Source organism: Morchella sextelata, assembly GCF_020137385.1.
Source record: "Morchella sextelata strain SCLS chromosome Unknown scls_3, whole genome shotgun sequence".
In the NCBI taxonomy this organism is placed as follows: domain Eukaryota; kingdom Fungi; phylum Ascomycota; class Pezizomycetes; order Pezizales; family Morchellaceae; genus Morchella; species Morchella sextelata.
This window is the reverse complement of record NW_025408618.1, coordinates 1,097,550-1,112,916: the sequence shown is the minus strand read 5'-3', so window position 1 is coordinate 1,112,916 and position 15,367 is coordinate 1,097,550. Positions and strand designations below refer to the sequence as shown.

Sequence of the window (15,367 nt, the reverse complement as noted above, 5' to 3'; positions counted from 1 at the left end):
TCCATGGCTAACGACTTTGGTAGAGCTGGGGTCAAGACCCCTAAAGGTCTCAAGGCCGCCAATGTAAGGACCAACAGGACTGGTAAGAATAAGGATATTCGCAGTGCCAAAAAGAGAGACAAGATCTTAGCGAGCAGCCCAGACAAAAAAACTTCGGTTGGAGAAACAAGAGGCTTGTCCTCAGCAGCTAAGAAAAGGAAAAAGAAAAGGATCATGTACGAACACCCACTGGCGAAAGCATTCAATGGTGAGAACGATATCTCTTTTTTTTTCTTTGACGAATCAGATCTTCCGGAGAACATCCGGTATGTATGCCTTTAGGCTGCATTGGTAGCAACCTGTCACAATTGTCAACTTGTACTATTTTTACTACTTGACCCTTAGTGGTGCCTGAATCAGAAATGTTGAATACCGTTGGGGGCCGGCGGGATCTTGCTTTTGAGTCGGCCTTCTGGATGGCCTTCTGGACGATAACTCCTTCAGCAAATTATCGTCATTTCTTTCTGTTGTCCTATCGAATGGTTTTATGTTTCATCTCACCTCCTCCCAATCCGTTTAGAACACAATTATTATTATTACCTCAGACATTTTTAAGACATGTTCCACCCTCTTAATTACCAAAGCAGCCTTATGTGATTTTTCGCTATGACATGTCCCTGATCTCGATCCTCCCGAGGCCATACCTAAAACTAACTCTATTACGTGTCCAATAGACTCACTCTCAAAGACAACGTCGCATATTTCGACGAAACTATCAAAAAAACTTATGGATAACCTACAAATGGCACTTTCCCAGATAGGAGCGACCACAGCTCGAAGCCAAATGTACCTGGCAGAGGCTTCAGAGCTAAAATCAAGACTCTTTACCTCTACTCCCCTTCTGTCGACAAAGTTTGAAGAGAGGGTTGAGAAATTCCAACTAGTGGTCAAGCAAAAGACAGATTTATTAGATATTCTCTGCGCAAGTTGGACGGAATGCGTAAATGAGATTGTAAATCTAGGTATCGAAGAAGGTGCCTTGAAACACAAGGGGGAAGAAAATAATGTTCAAAAGGCAGACAGTGATTCACTGCAAGGGTGGCAGATGCAACGCTCCGGTGACGCTAAAGACGATGAAGAATTCGATCACCTCCTTCGAGATATCAAGGCGGTGAATAAGGTATGGACTAAGAAGATGGAAGACAGCGAGAAGGTTCGCACGTTACTCCTTCCAATTCGTGAAATAATATACGAGAAGTACCTAACATTTTTACAACCATTGGTAGAAAATCGCCGACGATGTTCTCAGACAGCAGAAACTTGCCGCAACTGTGCTTCTTTAGGTAAATACCTCATTTGCCCAAGTAGCTAGAAAATCTTGCTCATACTGTCTAGACTAGGGTGATCGACATGCGGTGCTAGTTAGTGGTTCTAACTGGCTTACATCGATCTTGCGGTGGAATTTCTCAGTTATTGAATTTCTTTGAGTAATTCATCTCATTGTTTGAGACGGGGAGAAAGTCAATGTCATTGTGGTTAGGAAGGTTTGATATCTTTGGAAACCTACCCTTTCGTGCACAGATGATTTGATGTTACCACATGATCTATAGCTGCATGCAAAACAAGAATTAGCTTCTTTAGGCGAAGGGTTTCTAAATTGGGATTCTATCTTTATAGCTACTATAAAAGAATTGGCATAGCCCTATCCACCTATTTCGGCACATATAGCGTCTCCAGATCTGGTCTGATACTCTTCGTATTTACTAGATAACTGCTTTTTGAATAAGACGCTGCAGTATGCACCTGTATCGTATGGCACGAAGCCATGCCAGAATAATGCTCAACAAAGAATTTAAAAACCCGGGCAGTTCAGACCTAGATTAGAAATCCGACAAGTATTTGGAATGATACTACATATCGATACCGTAAAGTGCTTCCGAGCAATAAGAGGTTTATTTAATTTTAGGATTTCTAAGGAGAAGTAGGATTTCTAAGGAGAAGTAGCTAGAAAGGGTAAGTACCGAAGTTATGCAGTCAAACAATGAATGAGTAACCGACCACGTGACATTCTATAATCCTAGTAAACATGTGCATGCAGCTTGGCGCCCATGGATAAGATCTCTCTCTCGGCATCTGGTGGAACGTTCTTGCTCAACGAGCCAAGGAGGCCTACTAATCCATACCTCCCCAAATGTTTCGGAGATTAGATATCTACTTCTCGGATACTGCTACTCCTGCAGTAAGTTGTGTGTAATCATTAGCCTCATCACCGAGCGGACCTCATTTCACGCAAGAGAGATGCCCGAGAATGGTGGCGGCCTGCAGTTGTGATTGCATACCTTCACCACGAATCACTCGAAGTCACTGGTCACCCACAACCTGTCAAACCCCCATTCACGTGATCTCATTCAAATAACCCTTTGCGGTAATTGCCGGGAATCGACCGTTTTCTTTGATATGAAACGAAACTTTTTCTCTTCGTGTGACCTGAGATTCAACGATCCTGAGGGTTTTTTGTTTTTGTCATTTCCTGGAAGCGAGCACTATTATTGAACTCCCATAGCCCCTTGATCACAGAAAATATGTATACAATTCATGCTATCGTGGCCCCCTCGAACGGCGAACTTTTTTTGGGGGTTGCCGTTACATCATAACCTGAAAGGGCAATTTTGAACGAATTAGTATTTTTGCGGATGCAGCGCTGACCGACGACAGCAACCCAGGGCAGGAGGACGCACGACGTCAAACGGCATAGATCATATCAACGGCCACAACCATCTCATCATACCATATTGAAGAACATTCGTCCTAACTATAATACATTCCCAACCCCTCTCTACCTGATGGATGGATGACGATGGCGGTGTCAACGAAGGACGGTATTGGGGTTCGGGAGTAAATTTTTGGTTAGTTAGCATTTCTCATGCACTTTGAATTTAGTGGGCCTGGATTGGGCGAATCAGAGATCCCGGATTACATGCAGGTATGCATCGGACCCCCCTGAAGAGTGGAACCCTAGGTCTCCATGCTTTTGCGCTTTATGAAAGCTGATTCGCAGAATGATTACTAGCTCTTTCGTCTACACACGTGGAGAACAAATAAAGTGCTGATATTCTTTTTTTGAAGTGAAGGAAGGGAATGATAAAAGCACTATTAATAGCACATACCTCTTCCTTGGGTCTGCATTCTGCACCTACCGATTACTTTTGGGGGGTGATTTTGTAATGGTCCGCAGACAATCACTCAGCATTGGAGCGTATCAGCGCAGTGACAGCCGCAAACTTTAAATTGTGGGTCACCCGGCTCCGCATTTTCAGCTGTGGCTGTGCAGCACACTGTTGCCCTGCTGCCTGCTGCCTGCTCGGGACACTCTCATGGGCTCAACACGGCCCAAACCACTCAGAATATTAATCGTGACTACCTGTCTACCTATCCACAGGCGTTTTCTATGTGGCTGGTTGAAATAAAAGTAGGTAGGTGGGTATATATTTACATGTAGTATGCTTATCGATCAACAAGGCTGAATATCCTGATCTGTGCGGGGGCGGCGCAGCTAAACATACCACACGGACCTGTACGGTACATAGCTTTGTATTCTAGTTTATAGACGTGTCGGTGCTATGTGGACTGCAGACCAGCGGTTTAAATCGATCTAGTCAACAATCTTTTTATAACATAGCACATTCTGAGGGAACCCGATTGGCTAGTAGGGGGCGATAAATAGAGTTGTCCGGCGAAATGCACCGATTTATTCTGGAAGTGTCTCAAGAAGGGAAGAGGTACCTGAGGTTTGTAGACTCCGAGTCGGATTCCAGCCATACTCTGCCTACATCCCGGCTACTACACCCACCCTGGTTTATTTGGGTACCAAGTCTTTTGATTGCACCCAGAGCGTTACGCCTATCTGGGAGAAACGTGCCTAACAGTGTCGTAGGATGCATGGGAGCACACATAAGGCTGAGCATATCAATAGGCGAGTGATAGCACATGATCCTCACTTCTTTATCACTTCAGACATGTAGTTAAAAGAGAAAAGAAGCCAATGGGAGAGTAAGACTATACCAGCATGCGTTTTTCTGCAATGCTAATGGTAAATAGATAGGAGGAAGTTACCATGGGGAAACAAATCGGGAGTTATCTATATTCTCACGTACTCACCGGAAATGGCGGCACCATGTCATGTCTCTATTCCTTACATTTGCTGATCGAGGAACACTACTGGATAGCTCTTCATCAAAACAAAAGTCATATCTAGCCCTTCTGAGACATCAGGCTTCAAAAATGTCAGCGATCAAGACATTCGATTCCTTCGCTCGAACTAGTGCCTTGTGATACAATAAGACGTAACCAACCAGATACATAACCAGCCATATATTGGATTGGTTAAAGAGACATGAGATATGCTGTAGCCGGAAGGAAAGAGCGGTAGAGGAAGCCCAAACCGAAACGGAGGTTGAAATCTACATCTACGTGTCCCCATAGGACATGATCACTAGAATAGATATATAATTATTAGCTACACCCAGTTGTTATTTGTGTTATGAAGCCCTGCAGCCTTCGATGATCGACACCTGAGGCATAACTTAATGGCTTTAGAACTTTGTTGAACTTTCGAAGCAAGGTTAACAAATACCTTGTGTTCATATTTTGACAGGGATTCCTCACATCTCAATGATTCGTGGCTCGTCTGAAAGAGAGATGTGCTTCCTTGTCCTAGCAATCATGACTCGATGCTTCGGTCACAGGATCCCTACTGCTTTGGGGGAGAGAATCCTGCACTTTCTTGCTAGTGGCACGAACTCTTGTTCGATTAAAGCCAGCGGTTCCAACGCCTAGGATTCAGGATCGGGTCGATTGATCGTGCGTTGGCATCTCTCTTTGTACGCTATATTGTGGAAAAAACTAACAAGTCGACTGCATACGTTTCATCTAAGTTTGCATCAAAGCTTTCTATACCTCCTAGTACGAAGCAAGCATAAGAAGACGATGAACAGGTGTTTCAGGTTTTGTACGAACCCCTCTTCATTCTATACGTACATAAATCTAAGATATGATGTTTAGTTTATAGTGTATGCCGAGACCGGAGTTAATAAACCTGCGCTATGTTTCCGCACTGGGGTGTTTCTATTGTGGGGCACAACCCTCTTTGAAGATTTCAGAGTATTTTCTGTAGAATCTGATGATAGTTATCTGATTCCTGGGTATGGGATTGGACTAGGGTCACCATTATAACTTGCGGGTCAGTCTATACTTTATGACTTGATCTACACCTAAATCCAGAGCCATGGCCGATGATGATGCAGTTGAAAGAAACTATTATACCTCTATCTAAGATATCGTTGGATAATCAGCTCTGGGTCTAGCAGGGAATCATATTGACTCGGGGTTGACAGACCACATTAATTGGAGGTCCCGGTGGTATTGCATTTACCACCTTGGAATCGATCGCAGCAGATTTAAAACTAAGATGATAAAACTCATCGGTATGATTATGCAGGGCATACTCTTACCTCAAGTCATTAAGAGACAGACTGGTTGGGAACATCCTTTCGGGTAACATATACATACCCGCCATCTTGGTACTGATCCACTTCAACCCGAGACCATCTCAAGAATATCGTGAACACATCACATATTGAATATCATATGTACTAATGTTGTGCGTCTAGATGAAACTATGGTGGTAAAGATGTATTGGGGCAAAAAGGTAGAGCACATAGGCGTGTTTTACATGGTAGGGGGTCGGGAAAGAGGAAGGATCTAGGAGGAAAGAAGGATGCAAAGAGACAAAAAATAGAGGACACGTAAGGGCATTACGTGAATCTTGCGTATATGCTGTTAAGTCTGGGACTGTTTTAGTGAACCTTCATACAGATCTGCGGTTTAGTGAGTTCAAGAAACTCTAGACGCAGGATGAGATTACTAGATATGTACAGATGACAAATACAAATGCACTTCTTACTCGTGATTAAATATAATCAAGACAATAGTTCAAAATCATTTATAGATGGATCATCTACTCTATACCGGCCAAGTAACCAGTTGAATCTGAGGGGTTTATAATTTTAGGCAGATCCCAAAAGATCTGCGGAATGACGAGCAAGTAAAATCTTTTCAACGTACGTACTTCTGATGATACTATCAAGTGCAGTTTACTATGAAAGTGTTCATGATACTGAAATATTTCCAAGGTATACATACATGTACGTAGCTGGTTTTAATCAAGAAGCATTACAAATTAAATACATGTACATAAGTACTTTACGGAGTTAGGAATTGTATCAAATCCGTCTACGTACTGGATATAATCATAATATGTATTTAAGTAATGCGTGTATATAGAATCTCCGACTAAGACCTTCCGAGGCCATACTTCGATCCTTGATTCGTTCTTTTATCTATCAGAGATTTTGGTGCTACTATAATTAGCTTGATGGCCTTATAAGAGTACGTGAATGAAATTATGCCAATCGTTGATACCCTTATAAAGTAAGTACCCTTATAGTCGTTAGATATAAATTATATCTACGAACTCCAATAAACAATTAACCGTAATCGAGCCCACACGCAAAGTAACTATAACAAACCATAATGCTTTTTACTTGCACATAATAGTAATCTAAAATCATATGCAAATCCTAGAAAGCTTTGTTAAACAAACCCTGAGTATCACAGGCAACATGCGGATGTTGGAAATGATCTTAGACCACACGCCAGTAACTAGATGGACAATAGATTTGGAATTTTCCCTGTGCCCCCAAGTAATTAGTAGCTACATCCTTCTGAGTACTCAAATGAGACTTGAAGTCATGGTCAAAGCGATAGTGTTGCCCGGGGTACTGATGATGAATGCCATAGCCACATTTTGGCCCAGGGGTGATACATAGGACATCACTCGACCCTCTATACCAGATCAGTCTTGTTTGGTCGATTATTGAATTTACTTACTGATTAACTATTTGATCCTTTTTGATGGATTCCACCTAGTGCCTGGGAAGTGTTCATGCGAGAAAACGTCCAACTTAACAGTGGAGAGATGAAGTGTTCGCGTAAAGCCTTGGTAGACCAACCCATACCCATAATAAGACTAAATATCTTCAAGATTTGCTAACATTAATCACACGCCCGTACATTGGTTTCCATGCTAGCTTCCTCCATGCCATATTTCGAGGGAAATCAAATATCGAGGTCTGATGAGTATTGAGGCGCCCATAATCCAGTCATTCACGAAGACCAGTATAATTAATGGACCCGTCCGGCCATCGTAGAGTAAAGCCCTAGCTTTGTTGGATAGAGTACACCGTTTCTGTACGTAGTAGCAAGCTGTATCATTGTAGTTAGGGACCTCTCAGAAGCGGGGGGTATGAAGGCCACGTATAGCTACTGCATGTGGAGGTTTCCTCTAGGCGGTGGTTGACTTGCTACCTCGTGATCTCAAGGCCCATCCCTCGCCAAGAGTACGCCACGAACACGCATCCCCCCATGACTCAATCACCAAAGATCACTCGCCAGGTTTAGCGGGGCATCACGCCAAATCGCGCCAAGGTGTTGTCTCCCGCGCTCCCCATTGAAAGAAGAACTTATAAAGACGCACCATCCCCCTCTAGATTTACTAAGCACTACAAGTCCAGAATACCTCCACAGGGAAATACAAAGAGTTGTGCTGCACCTGGCCCGGTATTACAAGAGGAGTGGGAGTGGCACCACAGAACAAGCTAACCCGCGACAGCACCCCCTCCCTCCCTCCCAGCCCAACAACCACCAGTATCAATGCGTGAAGTACCCTATTCCATCTATCTCCACAACCACCCCACCGTCCGCCCATCCCAAGACCCATCCAGGGCAGCGTCACAGGCCATCACTCGGTCAAGCACACAGATGAAGTCATTTTATCCAGCAGTGCCTCGTATCCGGTATCCCATGGGACTAATATGTAGATACGGGCCGTGATAGCAGTACATCAGAAGGCCAGCAGAGGAAGGGGAAGATAGGTGCAGAGAAGTGTTTGCTTGTCCAATGGGTATGGTAGGGCCCTTCGGCCTCTTGCAGGTTTCGAAACTTGGGGTGGCCGGGGTGTTCCTGTCTTGAAGTGCTTATTGTGTAGGAGGAAGTGATGGATAGATTGGCCTATAGGGAACGTTCGAACACCAGGTTGGAACTTGATATAACGCAGTAACCCTACTTCACAAAGCCATGATATCGGCAGATACCCAACTCTAAAGCAGATAATCCTTACATTAGATCCAACCAAGATCATCCAACAACTGCAACCAAATCATGATATAGCACAGACACAGGCAGAACACAAACTTTTACCATAACATCACAGTCATCTCACATCACGATATATACATGCAACATTGCCCATCCTGTGCACAATAACATTATTCCACTTCCCCCGCACACGCACACGCACACGCACATACAAAAAGCAAAAAAGCAAAAAAGGGTATGTCTAGCCCCCCAAGCCTTCTAAGTCCACAACAATTACGCACACACATAGAACTACGCCCCCTCGATCCTCGCCGCCGCATCATTAACCACCTTCTTCCAGTCCGTCCTAAGCACAATCGTCGTCTGAATAATTGCCACAAAAATCAGCGCAACCGCAACACCGCTCCACAGGCCATACAGCTCCCACCCAAACACGAACGCCGTGATGACCGATATTGGGATGGCCAAGAAGTAGTACGCAACAATGCTGATATAGCTGCCGATATGCTGTCTTCCCTGTCCACGCAGGATCCCGCCGCCCATGGACGCAATTGCGTCAAAGCCCTGAAAAAGTGCCGTGACCGGCATCACGCTGACCACGTATGCAATGACCTCGGGATCCTGCGTGAGCAGGTGGACAAACCAGCCGCGCGCGGAGATCATGAACAGGAGGTTGACTATGCCGAGGAAGATGCTTGCGATAAAGCCGGCGTAGGCAGCGGTTTTGGCGCCGTCTTCGAGGGTAGCACCGAGAAGGTTGGCGACGCGCGTGGAGGAGGCAATTGAGAGGGCAAAGGGGAGCTGGAAAGCGATGCTTGTTGCGGTGACGAGGACGGATTGGGCGGCGAGATGGGCGGTGTCAAAGTAGGATGCGAGGAGGGTGAGCAACTCGAAGGCGATGAACTCGGCTTCGACGATGACGAGACCCGGGAGAGATAGCTTGATCATTGGCCACCAGTTGATGAGGGCCTTGCGGGTGAAGCCGCCCCAACAGTCGTAGCCATCGACAAAGCGGACATAGAGCAAAAGGAGGAGGGGCATCATCCAATCGGTGATTACCACGGCGGTCGGAGCACCAGAGAAGCCAAAGCCATATTTGGGGTGCTATGTAGGATGTTAGTGGAACATCAGACGAAAGGTCCGGGGGTTTCAGCATACCCAGACGAGAATATAGTTCATAATTGCGTTGAAGGGAGCACAGAACAAGAGCACATAGGTCGAGGCGGTAAAGTTACCTTGTGCCTGTACGAACCTCTTTCCCGCCTCAAAGCAAGCATATCCTGGGCTGTGATACAGGTTAGTCTTCTTATAATACTCACAGAAGGCGGGGATGACTCACGCTCCAATTGTGAGAATTCTCAAATACCTTCCAGCCAACACGGCCAGCTCAGGTTCTGGAATTAGGAAGGTGAGAATCTCCTCAGAGAATAGCCAGATGATGATAACCGGCACAGTTATACACATAAGAAAACAAATCATTCTCTGCAAATGCAGACCAATGAGAGTTTTATTTCCTGATCCATACGCCTGTGCGCATAGTGTGTCCAACGACGTACTCAATCCTAAACACCGCATCAGCTATCACTCGCACAATTTTCCGTTTGTACAACCCAATTGACCCTACCTTGATATACTGCATACCCTGTGATATTCGCCGTCATTGTGGCCAGCAACACCGCCGCCAGCTCATCCTTGCCCAAATTGCCTGCTGAGAATAACGACGCGAACGTCAAGCTGTATTGCAATAAAAAGGTCACATACAACGGCAGTGTATATTTAACAAGCACAAGGAGCTCCCTCTTGTACGTCGTGTGTACCATGCCACTCGCAACGGCCTCATCCCACTTTGGCACCTCGCCACGTTCCTCACACGCCATCGACGCCGGCCGCGATGCTAGCGTGCCATAGTGGGGGGATACAATATGGTTATCCTTCAACAAGCTCTGCTCTTCGGCCACCATGTCTGCGATCTCAGCCCTGTTCAGGAAGCCTGACTCAGTTGGTATCGAGGAACCCGGCACGAACGAGGGACGAGCGTTTCCAAACGTGAACGAGGGGCGGCGGTAGCTTCCTACGAGTGAGAGACGGCTGGAGTCAGATTGGCGGGAGAGGAGGGGCGTTGTGTCGTCGTCTGCGGTGGTGGGAATAGCAAGGTGGTTGTGGTTGGTGTGGTCGTGATCGTCGACTATAACGGCGCTGCTGCTGTCGTCATTGTCCAGGTGGGAGGGGGAGCCTCTGTAGTGACTCCAGAGGGCGGACAGGCCAGATTGGTGTGGTGAGGAGGTGGTGTTGTTGTTATTGTGGGAAGTCATGAAATGAGGGCGGTGCGGTGATCAGTCACTGCTACTACGTATGTATGGTGTGCGTATATGTGTGTCTTTGTTACTCGGGAGCTGTTTCTGAAATAGGTATTATATTACGGATTTCTGCTGCTCATGGAGTTAGAATAGTGATATCGATATCTATACAAGAAGGATCAATGCCGTATGATCTTGGGTGTGCGTGTGTGTGTGTGAGAGGGAGAAGGTGGGTAATATAGTGTGTAGGTAGGGTAGGCAATGATGATGATGGGAAGACGCAGGAGAAGATCAAGATACGAATCACCGAACCAACAGAGCGGTCGGAGGGTGTGTGTGCGAACGGCATGGATATGCCATTCTGGGGGGGAAGTCATTACAAGAGTTAAAAGCGGGAGGTGCAAATAGCCACAAGGCCAATAGGAACGACGAGGACCTCCGGGTGTGCAGCGCAATAATGAGAGGAAGTGCTGCTTGCTCTCTCCCCTGGGAATGAGTGATGGGGGTGTGATGCAGGGTGTATGTATGAGCATGTAGGCAGAGAGAGGGTTCTGCAGTGCAATGCGAGTTTTCTGACAATTACAAAAAGGAAAAAAAAAAAAAAAAAACTTTCACGTTCATATCTGGAGTAGGAAAAGTAAGGCTATTATCGGGAGAGTTAGAGTAGAGCACCTACCTAGAGTACTCTACTCTGCCTACTCTAAGTTACAAAAATACCCCCTCCCTTAGTAGTTAGTTACCTACTTTACCAGCCAGCCACTGACAGGACCCTGCAGCATAAAGGGAAGAGAAGAAGAAGGCCTAAGTAGCACACCACACATGACCGTGGAGAACGGAAGGGGGACAAAAGGGTCTTAATTCCCCGGTGGGTGGAGATCTAGAACCGTCAACTCAGATAAGCAATTGAGGGCCCTGTCTGAGGTCGCGATAGCCAGACATCCGTCCCCATCATGGGCCCATCCCACTCTCAAATCCCCCATTCCTTGCTCCTAGAGATCTCACAAAATGTCTCGTCTCGGCAGTGAGTAAGTGAGTCTTCCTTGTCTGTACTCACTCTATCTCATATCTGATCTCGCATCCCCCCCATCAAACCCCCATCATCCATGAACCCTATCCCCCATCACGGACTGCATCCCGACCCGTGGCGATGCATGAAACGATCCGATCTGGAGGAAGGGTCTGCAGAGTGATTTAAACCTGGGACACAGAAACAACAGAAAAAACAAAACACAAAAAACAAGACCCTCCGCAGATCAGTGGTAATATGCGGCTACACCTTCCGGCAGAACCCACATCCCTGCCTTCCCCCGTGATAAGCGAGAACGCACATCCCAGCAGGGAGGGAAGGGAGCTCTTAGGAAACCCGTGAAGCTCCCCCCCCACAACCCCCAACCCACCCCCGCAAACAACCTCTTCTGTGTTGCTGAGCGCGAGTGACGAAACAACTGGGCTCAATTGCGCGATTAGAGTAGAGTACAGTGCAGCACTAACAACTAAACTAACCTCCTCCCGCCATGTCGAACTGCCTCCCCCCAGTCAACATCGACGAGTAAGGCCCCATCCCCTCCATCCCATCCCCTCCATCATCCCCATAGCTAGCTACATGTAGCTACATATCGTGCTCCAACTAACCCCCACCAGGCTCGACTCCAACAGCCCCATCATTCTCTCCTCCCCCTTCATCTCCCCCCTCCTCTTCACCAACGACGCCAGCGATGCGCGCGACCACTGCGCCAACGAGCGCAACTTCCTCTCGTGGCTCCGCCTGTCCGTCTACCTCTGCGTCGTCTCCATCGCCATCGTCATCTCCTTCCACTTCAAGCGCGAGCCCACGCAGCTGGAGCGCAGAATGAGCATGCCCCTGGGGATCATCTTCTGGTCCCTTAGCCTGGCGTGCCTGTTTGCGGGCCTGGCAAACTACCTCAAGACTATACAGCTGTATCGTCGAAAGACGGCGCTGGTGCAGAGTGGTGCGAAGACGCAGGTGGTGAGTAGTTGGTGGTACTGGTTCCGTGTGTGTGGTGGGTGGTACTGACAGTTGGGACAGGTGTTGGGGATTATTACGGTGGTGATTATTGCCACTTGGTATGTTTTTTTTTTTTATTACTAGTATTCTCCTTCAACTGTCACTAACTGAATCACCAGTCTCCTCTTCCTCGCCACAAACGCCAAAACGCGCTGAAGGCACAGAGAGATAGAGTATCATCCGCCCGCCCGCCCGCCCACCCGCCCGCCTGTACAGATGTACGAGTAACGTCACATCCTCTTATCCCGCACACCCACCTGTACGAGTAACGTAACGTCCTATCCTCTTATCCCGCCCCTTCCGTTAAGCTTGTGTTTGAGTCAATTGCCGTTATGTAGTTATGACACGGCAGCCAAATCAAAAAGAAAGTATGTACCTGCCTTTCCTTATCAAAAAAGTAAAAAAAACAAAAAACAAGTTGAAGCAGTCGCATCCGATCTTGGTTCCATAGTTTACTGTTTAACATTGAGCACTTGCACTTATACGCAATATCTGTTTAACATTGAGCACTTGCACAAAATATATGAGGTTTAACATTGAGTACTTGCACGCAATGTCTGATAACAACTATTGATATGTAGCCAATGACTTTTTTTTTTTTTTGCACATGCCGTGTCGCGCATCTAGTGTGAAGTAGTTTATATATATGTACCTGTAACAATACCGCCCTCCCAATTGCAACTTGATCCCCAATACGCTCCCGGCCATGCTCACCACAACCAATAACCACTACCAAACTACCACTAGAACAAATGAAAAAACAAATAATAATAAAAAAAAAAGATATCATTACTACCTAAAAAGTCTACCCCCAAATCTAACCTCCCCCCCCCTTCCCTTCCCTTCCCTCCCCCGAAAGCTTAAACCATAATCCTCCTCAACCCCTCCGTACCACCCAACAGCCTCACCCCCGTCACCGGACAGCACCCCTTCCCGCTCCCCGGCTCCTCCTCGCCCTCCTGCACCCACCGGAAGATGCACGGATAGCAAAACACATAGCCCGTCTGCACGGCCGTCGGATTCGTCAACTCATTCTCACATATCGCGCAGATGCGGCTATCCTCCTGCACCTTGACCAACTTGCGCCCCTGCCGCTCCATGCCGTGCCCCTCCTCCTCGCTGTCGTCGTCGGCCGGCGGCGGCGGCGGCGGCGGCGGGATGGTCCATGGCGGCGGCAGCTCGATGGATGCGGCCGTCTTGGCAGAGAGTTGGCGCGCAAAGTCGGAGGCGTGCCACCACTCGAGGAACTTGAGGAAGAAGATGCTGGTGGGGAGGAGGATCTTGAGTGAGTCGAGGAGCCGCGGGAGGATGAGGCGTGAGAGCGCGGTGGGCGAGAGGAGGGTGCGGGCGGTGAGGGAGGGGGCGGCGCCGGGGCGGGAGGTGGGGCGGGAGGCGGCTTCGAATGCGCGCTGTGGATTTGAGTGTTAGTTTTTTTTTTTTTGGTTGTAATTTATAGGTAATGATTATTAGGATGGGGTTTTTTTTTTTTTTTTTTTTTTCGCTGCAGGGGAGGAGAGGGGGGAGAAACGTACGTGGTCGGCCTCATTGAGACGGCGCATGCGGATGTTGACGAGGAAGTGGAAGGGCGTGTGGTAGTGGGATTTGTCGAAGAGGTAGGCGAGGTTGAAGGCGAGCGTGGAGAGGTAGTAGGCGGCGTTGATGGTGGGGTAGATCTTGCGGAGGAGCTTCTTGAGGTAGTAAAGGAGCTTTTCGCGGGCGGTGGCCTGTGGGGAGGAGTGTCAGTGATTGATATGTGGGAAGTGTGGTGGTCTACTGCTAATAAATACTCAAAGAGAGATAGTAGCAGTAGAGGGCCCAAGAGGTAGTAATTAAAGTATCTCAGAAGAATAGTGGTAAATATTACTCAAGAGACAGCAATTAAACTACTCCAAAGAATTGTAGTAGCTATTGCTTAAGAGGTGTATAGTAGTAAACTACTTAAGAGATAGTCTTAAACTACTCTAGTAGACTACTCAAGGGAAATGATAGAAATGACCACAACTCACATTCTCCGCCGGCTCGTCATTGCGATAATTCGAGCCAAACAAATTCGCCGCGGCACCGCCAGCATGGATCTCATACGCGTCGTCCAGCTTCCTCTTCAAATACGGCACCCCAACCTATCACACTCCCATCAATCAGCACAAATTCTCACTCACTCACACAATACCCCCCCCCCCCAAATCACCACCCACCACCCACCACCCACAACACACAGCAACAACTCACAATCAAAAACAAACTCCTCCACACATCCCCCCTCCTCAACCTCGTACTCGCCGCCGCCACATCCGGCACGGCCCTCGCCGCGCGCGGCAGATCCCTCGCCAGCACCCGCTCCCGCTTGATGCCGTAAAAGTTCTCCGTGAAGCTGCCGCCCCAGCGCGTGAGGTAGTGGCGCTCGACGAGCAGCATGAACAGCGCGTAGACCTCATCGTAGCGGTTGAAGATGTGGATGAGGTAGCGCGGGTGGCGCTGCGTGAACACGGCGAGCACGTAGCGGACCGAGGGCTCGAGGAGGTCGCGCAGCTGCGACTCGGAGAGGAGCTCGAAGAGGGAGGGCTTGGACGAGTCGAGGCCCGACGACACGTTGGACATGAACTCCATGGTGAGCTCTAGGGGGGTGTTTGAGCTCTGTGGTGTGTATGGGTTGGTGGGTTGGTGGTGAGGATTGAGGATTGAGCGGGTTCCTCGGGGGTGGGCAAGGGGGAGGGAGGGAGGGTTTCGATGGAGCTGCTGCTATCACGGTCGGTGTCCAGGTGCCTGCCGAGGTGTTGTTGAGAGCGAGCGAGGTGAGTGCCGTTGCCGTTGCCGTTGCCGTTGCAGGGGTGCGGGCGTCACTCTGCGCGTG

The 15,367-nt window shown here is 47.9% G+C and overlaps 4 protein-coding genes across 4 annotated transcripts; 2 read left to right on the top strand and 2 right to left on the bottom strand.

The window, feature by feature from the left end:
- Positions 1-3: 3 nt before the first annotated feature.
- Positions 4-1,322, top strand: H6S33_009119 (uncharacterized protein; the record flags this gene model as incomplete). Its single annotated transcript, XM_044840479.1, has 4 exons — positions 4-82; positions 143-247; positions 714-1,192; positions 1,266-1,322. The coding sequence occupies 4 exons, from the start codon at positions 4-6 to the stop codon at positions 1,320-1,322; spliced, it is 720 nt and encodes a 239-aa protein (XP_044697934.1).
- A 7,162-nt stretch (positions 1,323-8,484) lies between these two features.
- Positions 8,485-10,505, bottom strand: H6S33_009118 (uncharacterized protein; the record flags this gene model as incomplete). Its single annotated transcript, XM_044840478.1, has 5 exons — positions 8,485-9,297; positions 9,352-9,478; positions 9,533-9,755; positions 9,818-9,927; positions 10,000-10,505. The coding sequence occupies 5 exons, from the start codon at positions 10,503-10,505 to the stop codon at positions 8,485-8,487; spliced, it is 1,779 nt and encodes a 592-aa protein (XP_044697933.1).
- A 1,499-nt stretch (positions 10,506-12,004) lies between these two features.
- Positions 12,005-12,672, top strand: H6S33_009117 (uncharacterized protein; the record flags this gene model as incomplete). The annotated part of the gene is made up of 4 exons (XM_044840477.1): positions 12,005-12,039; positions 12,132-12,477; positions 12,538-12,575; positions 12,636-12,672. 4 exons carry the CDS (start codon positions 12,005-12,007, stop codon positions 12,670-12,672), a joined length of 456 nt encoding a protein of 151 aa, XP_044697932.1.
- Positions 12,673-13,376: 704 nt separating this feature from the next.
- On the bottom strand, positions 13,377-15,123 carry H6S33_009116 (uncharacterized protein; the record flags this gene model as incomplete). The annotated part of the gene is made up of 4 exons (XM_044840476.1): positions 13,377-13,925; positions 14,049-14,240; positions 14,523-14,636; positions 14,746-15,123. 4 exons carry the CDS (start codon positions 15,121-15,123, stop codon positions 13,377-13,379), a joined length of 1,233 nt encoding a protein of 410 aa, XP_044697931.1.
- Between the last annotated feature and the right edge of the window lie 244 nt (positions 15,124-15,367).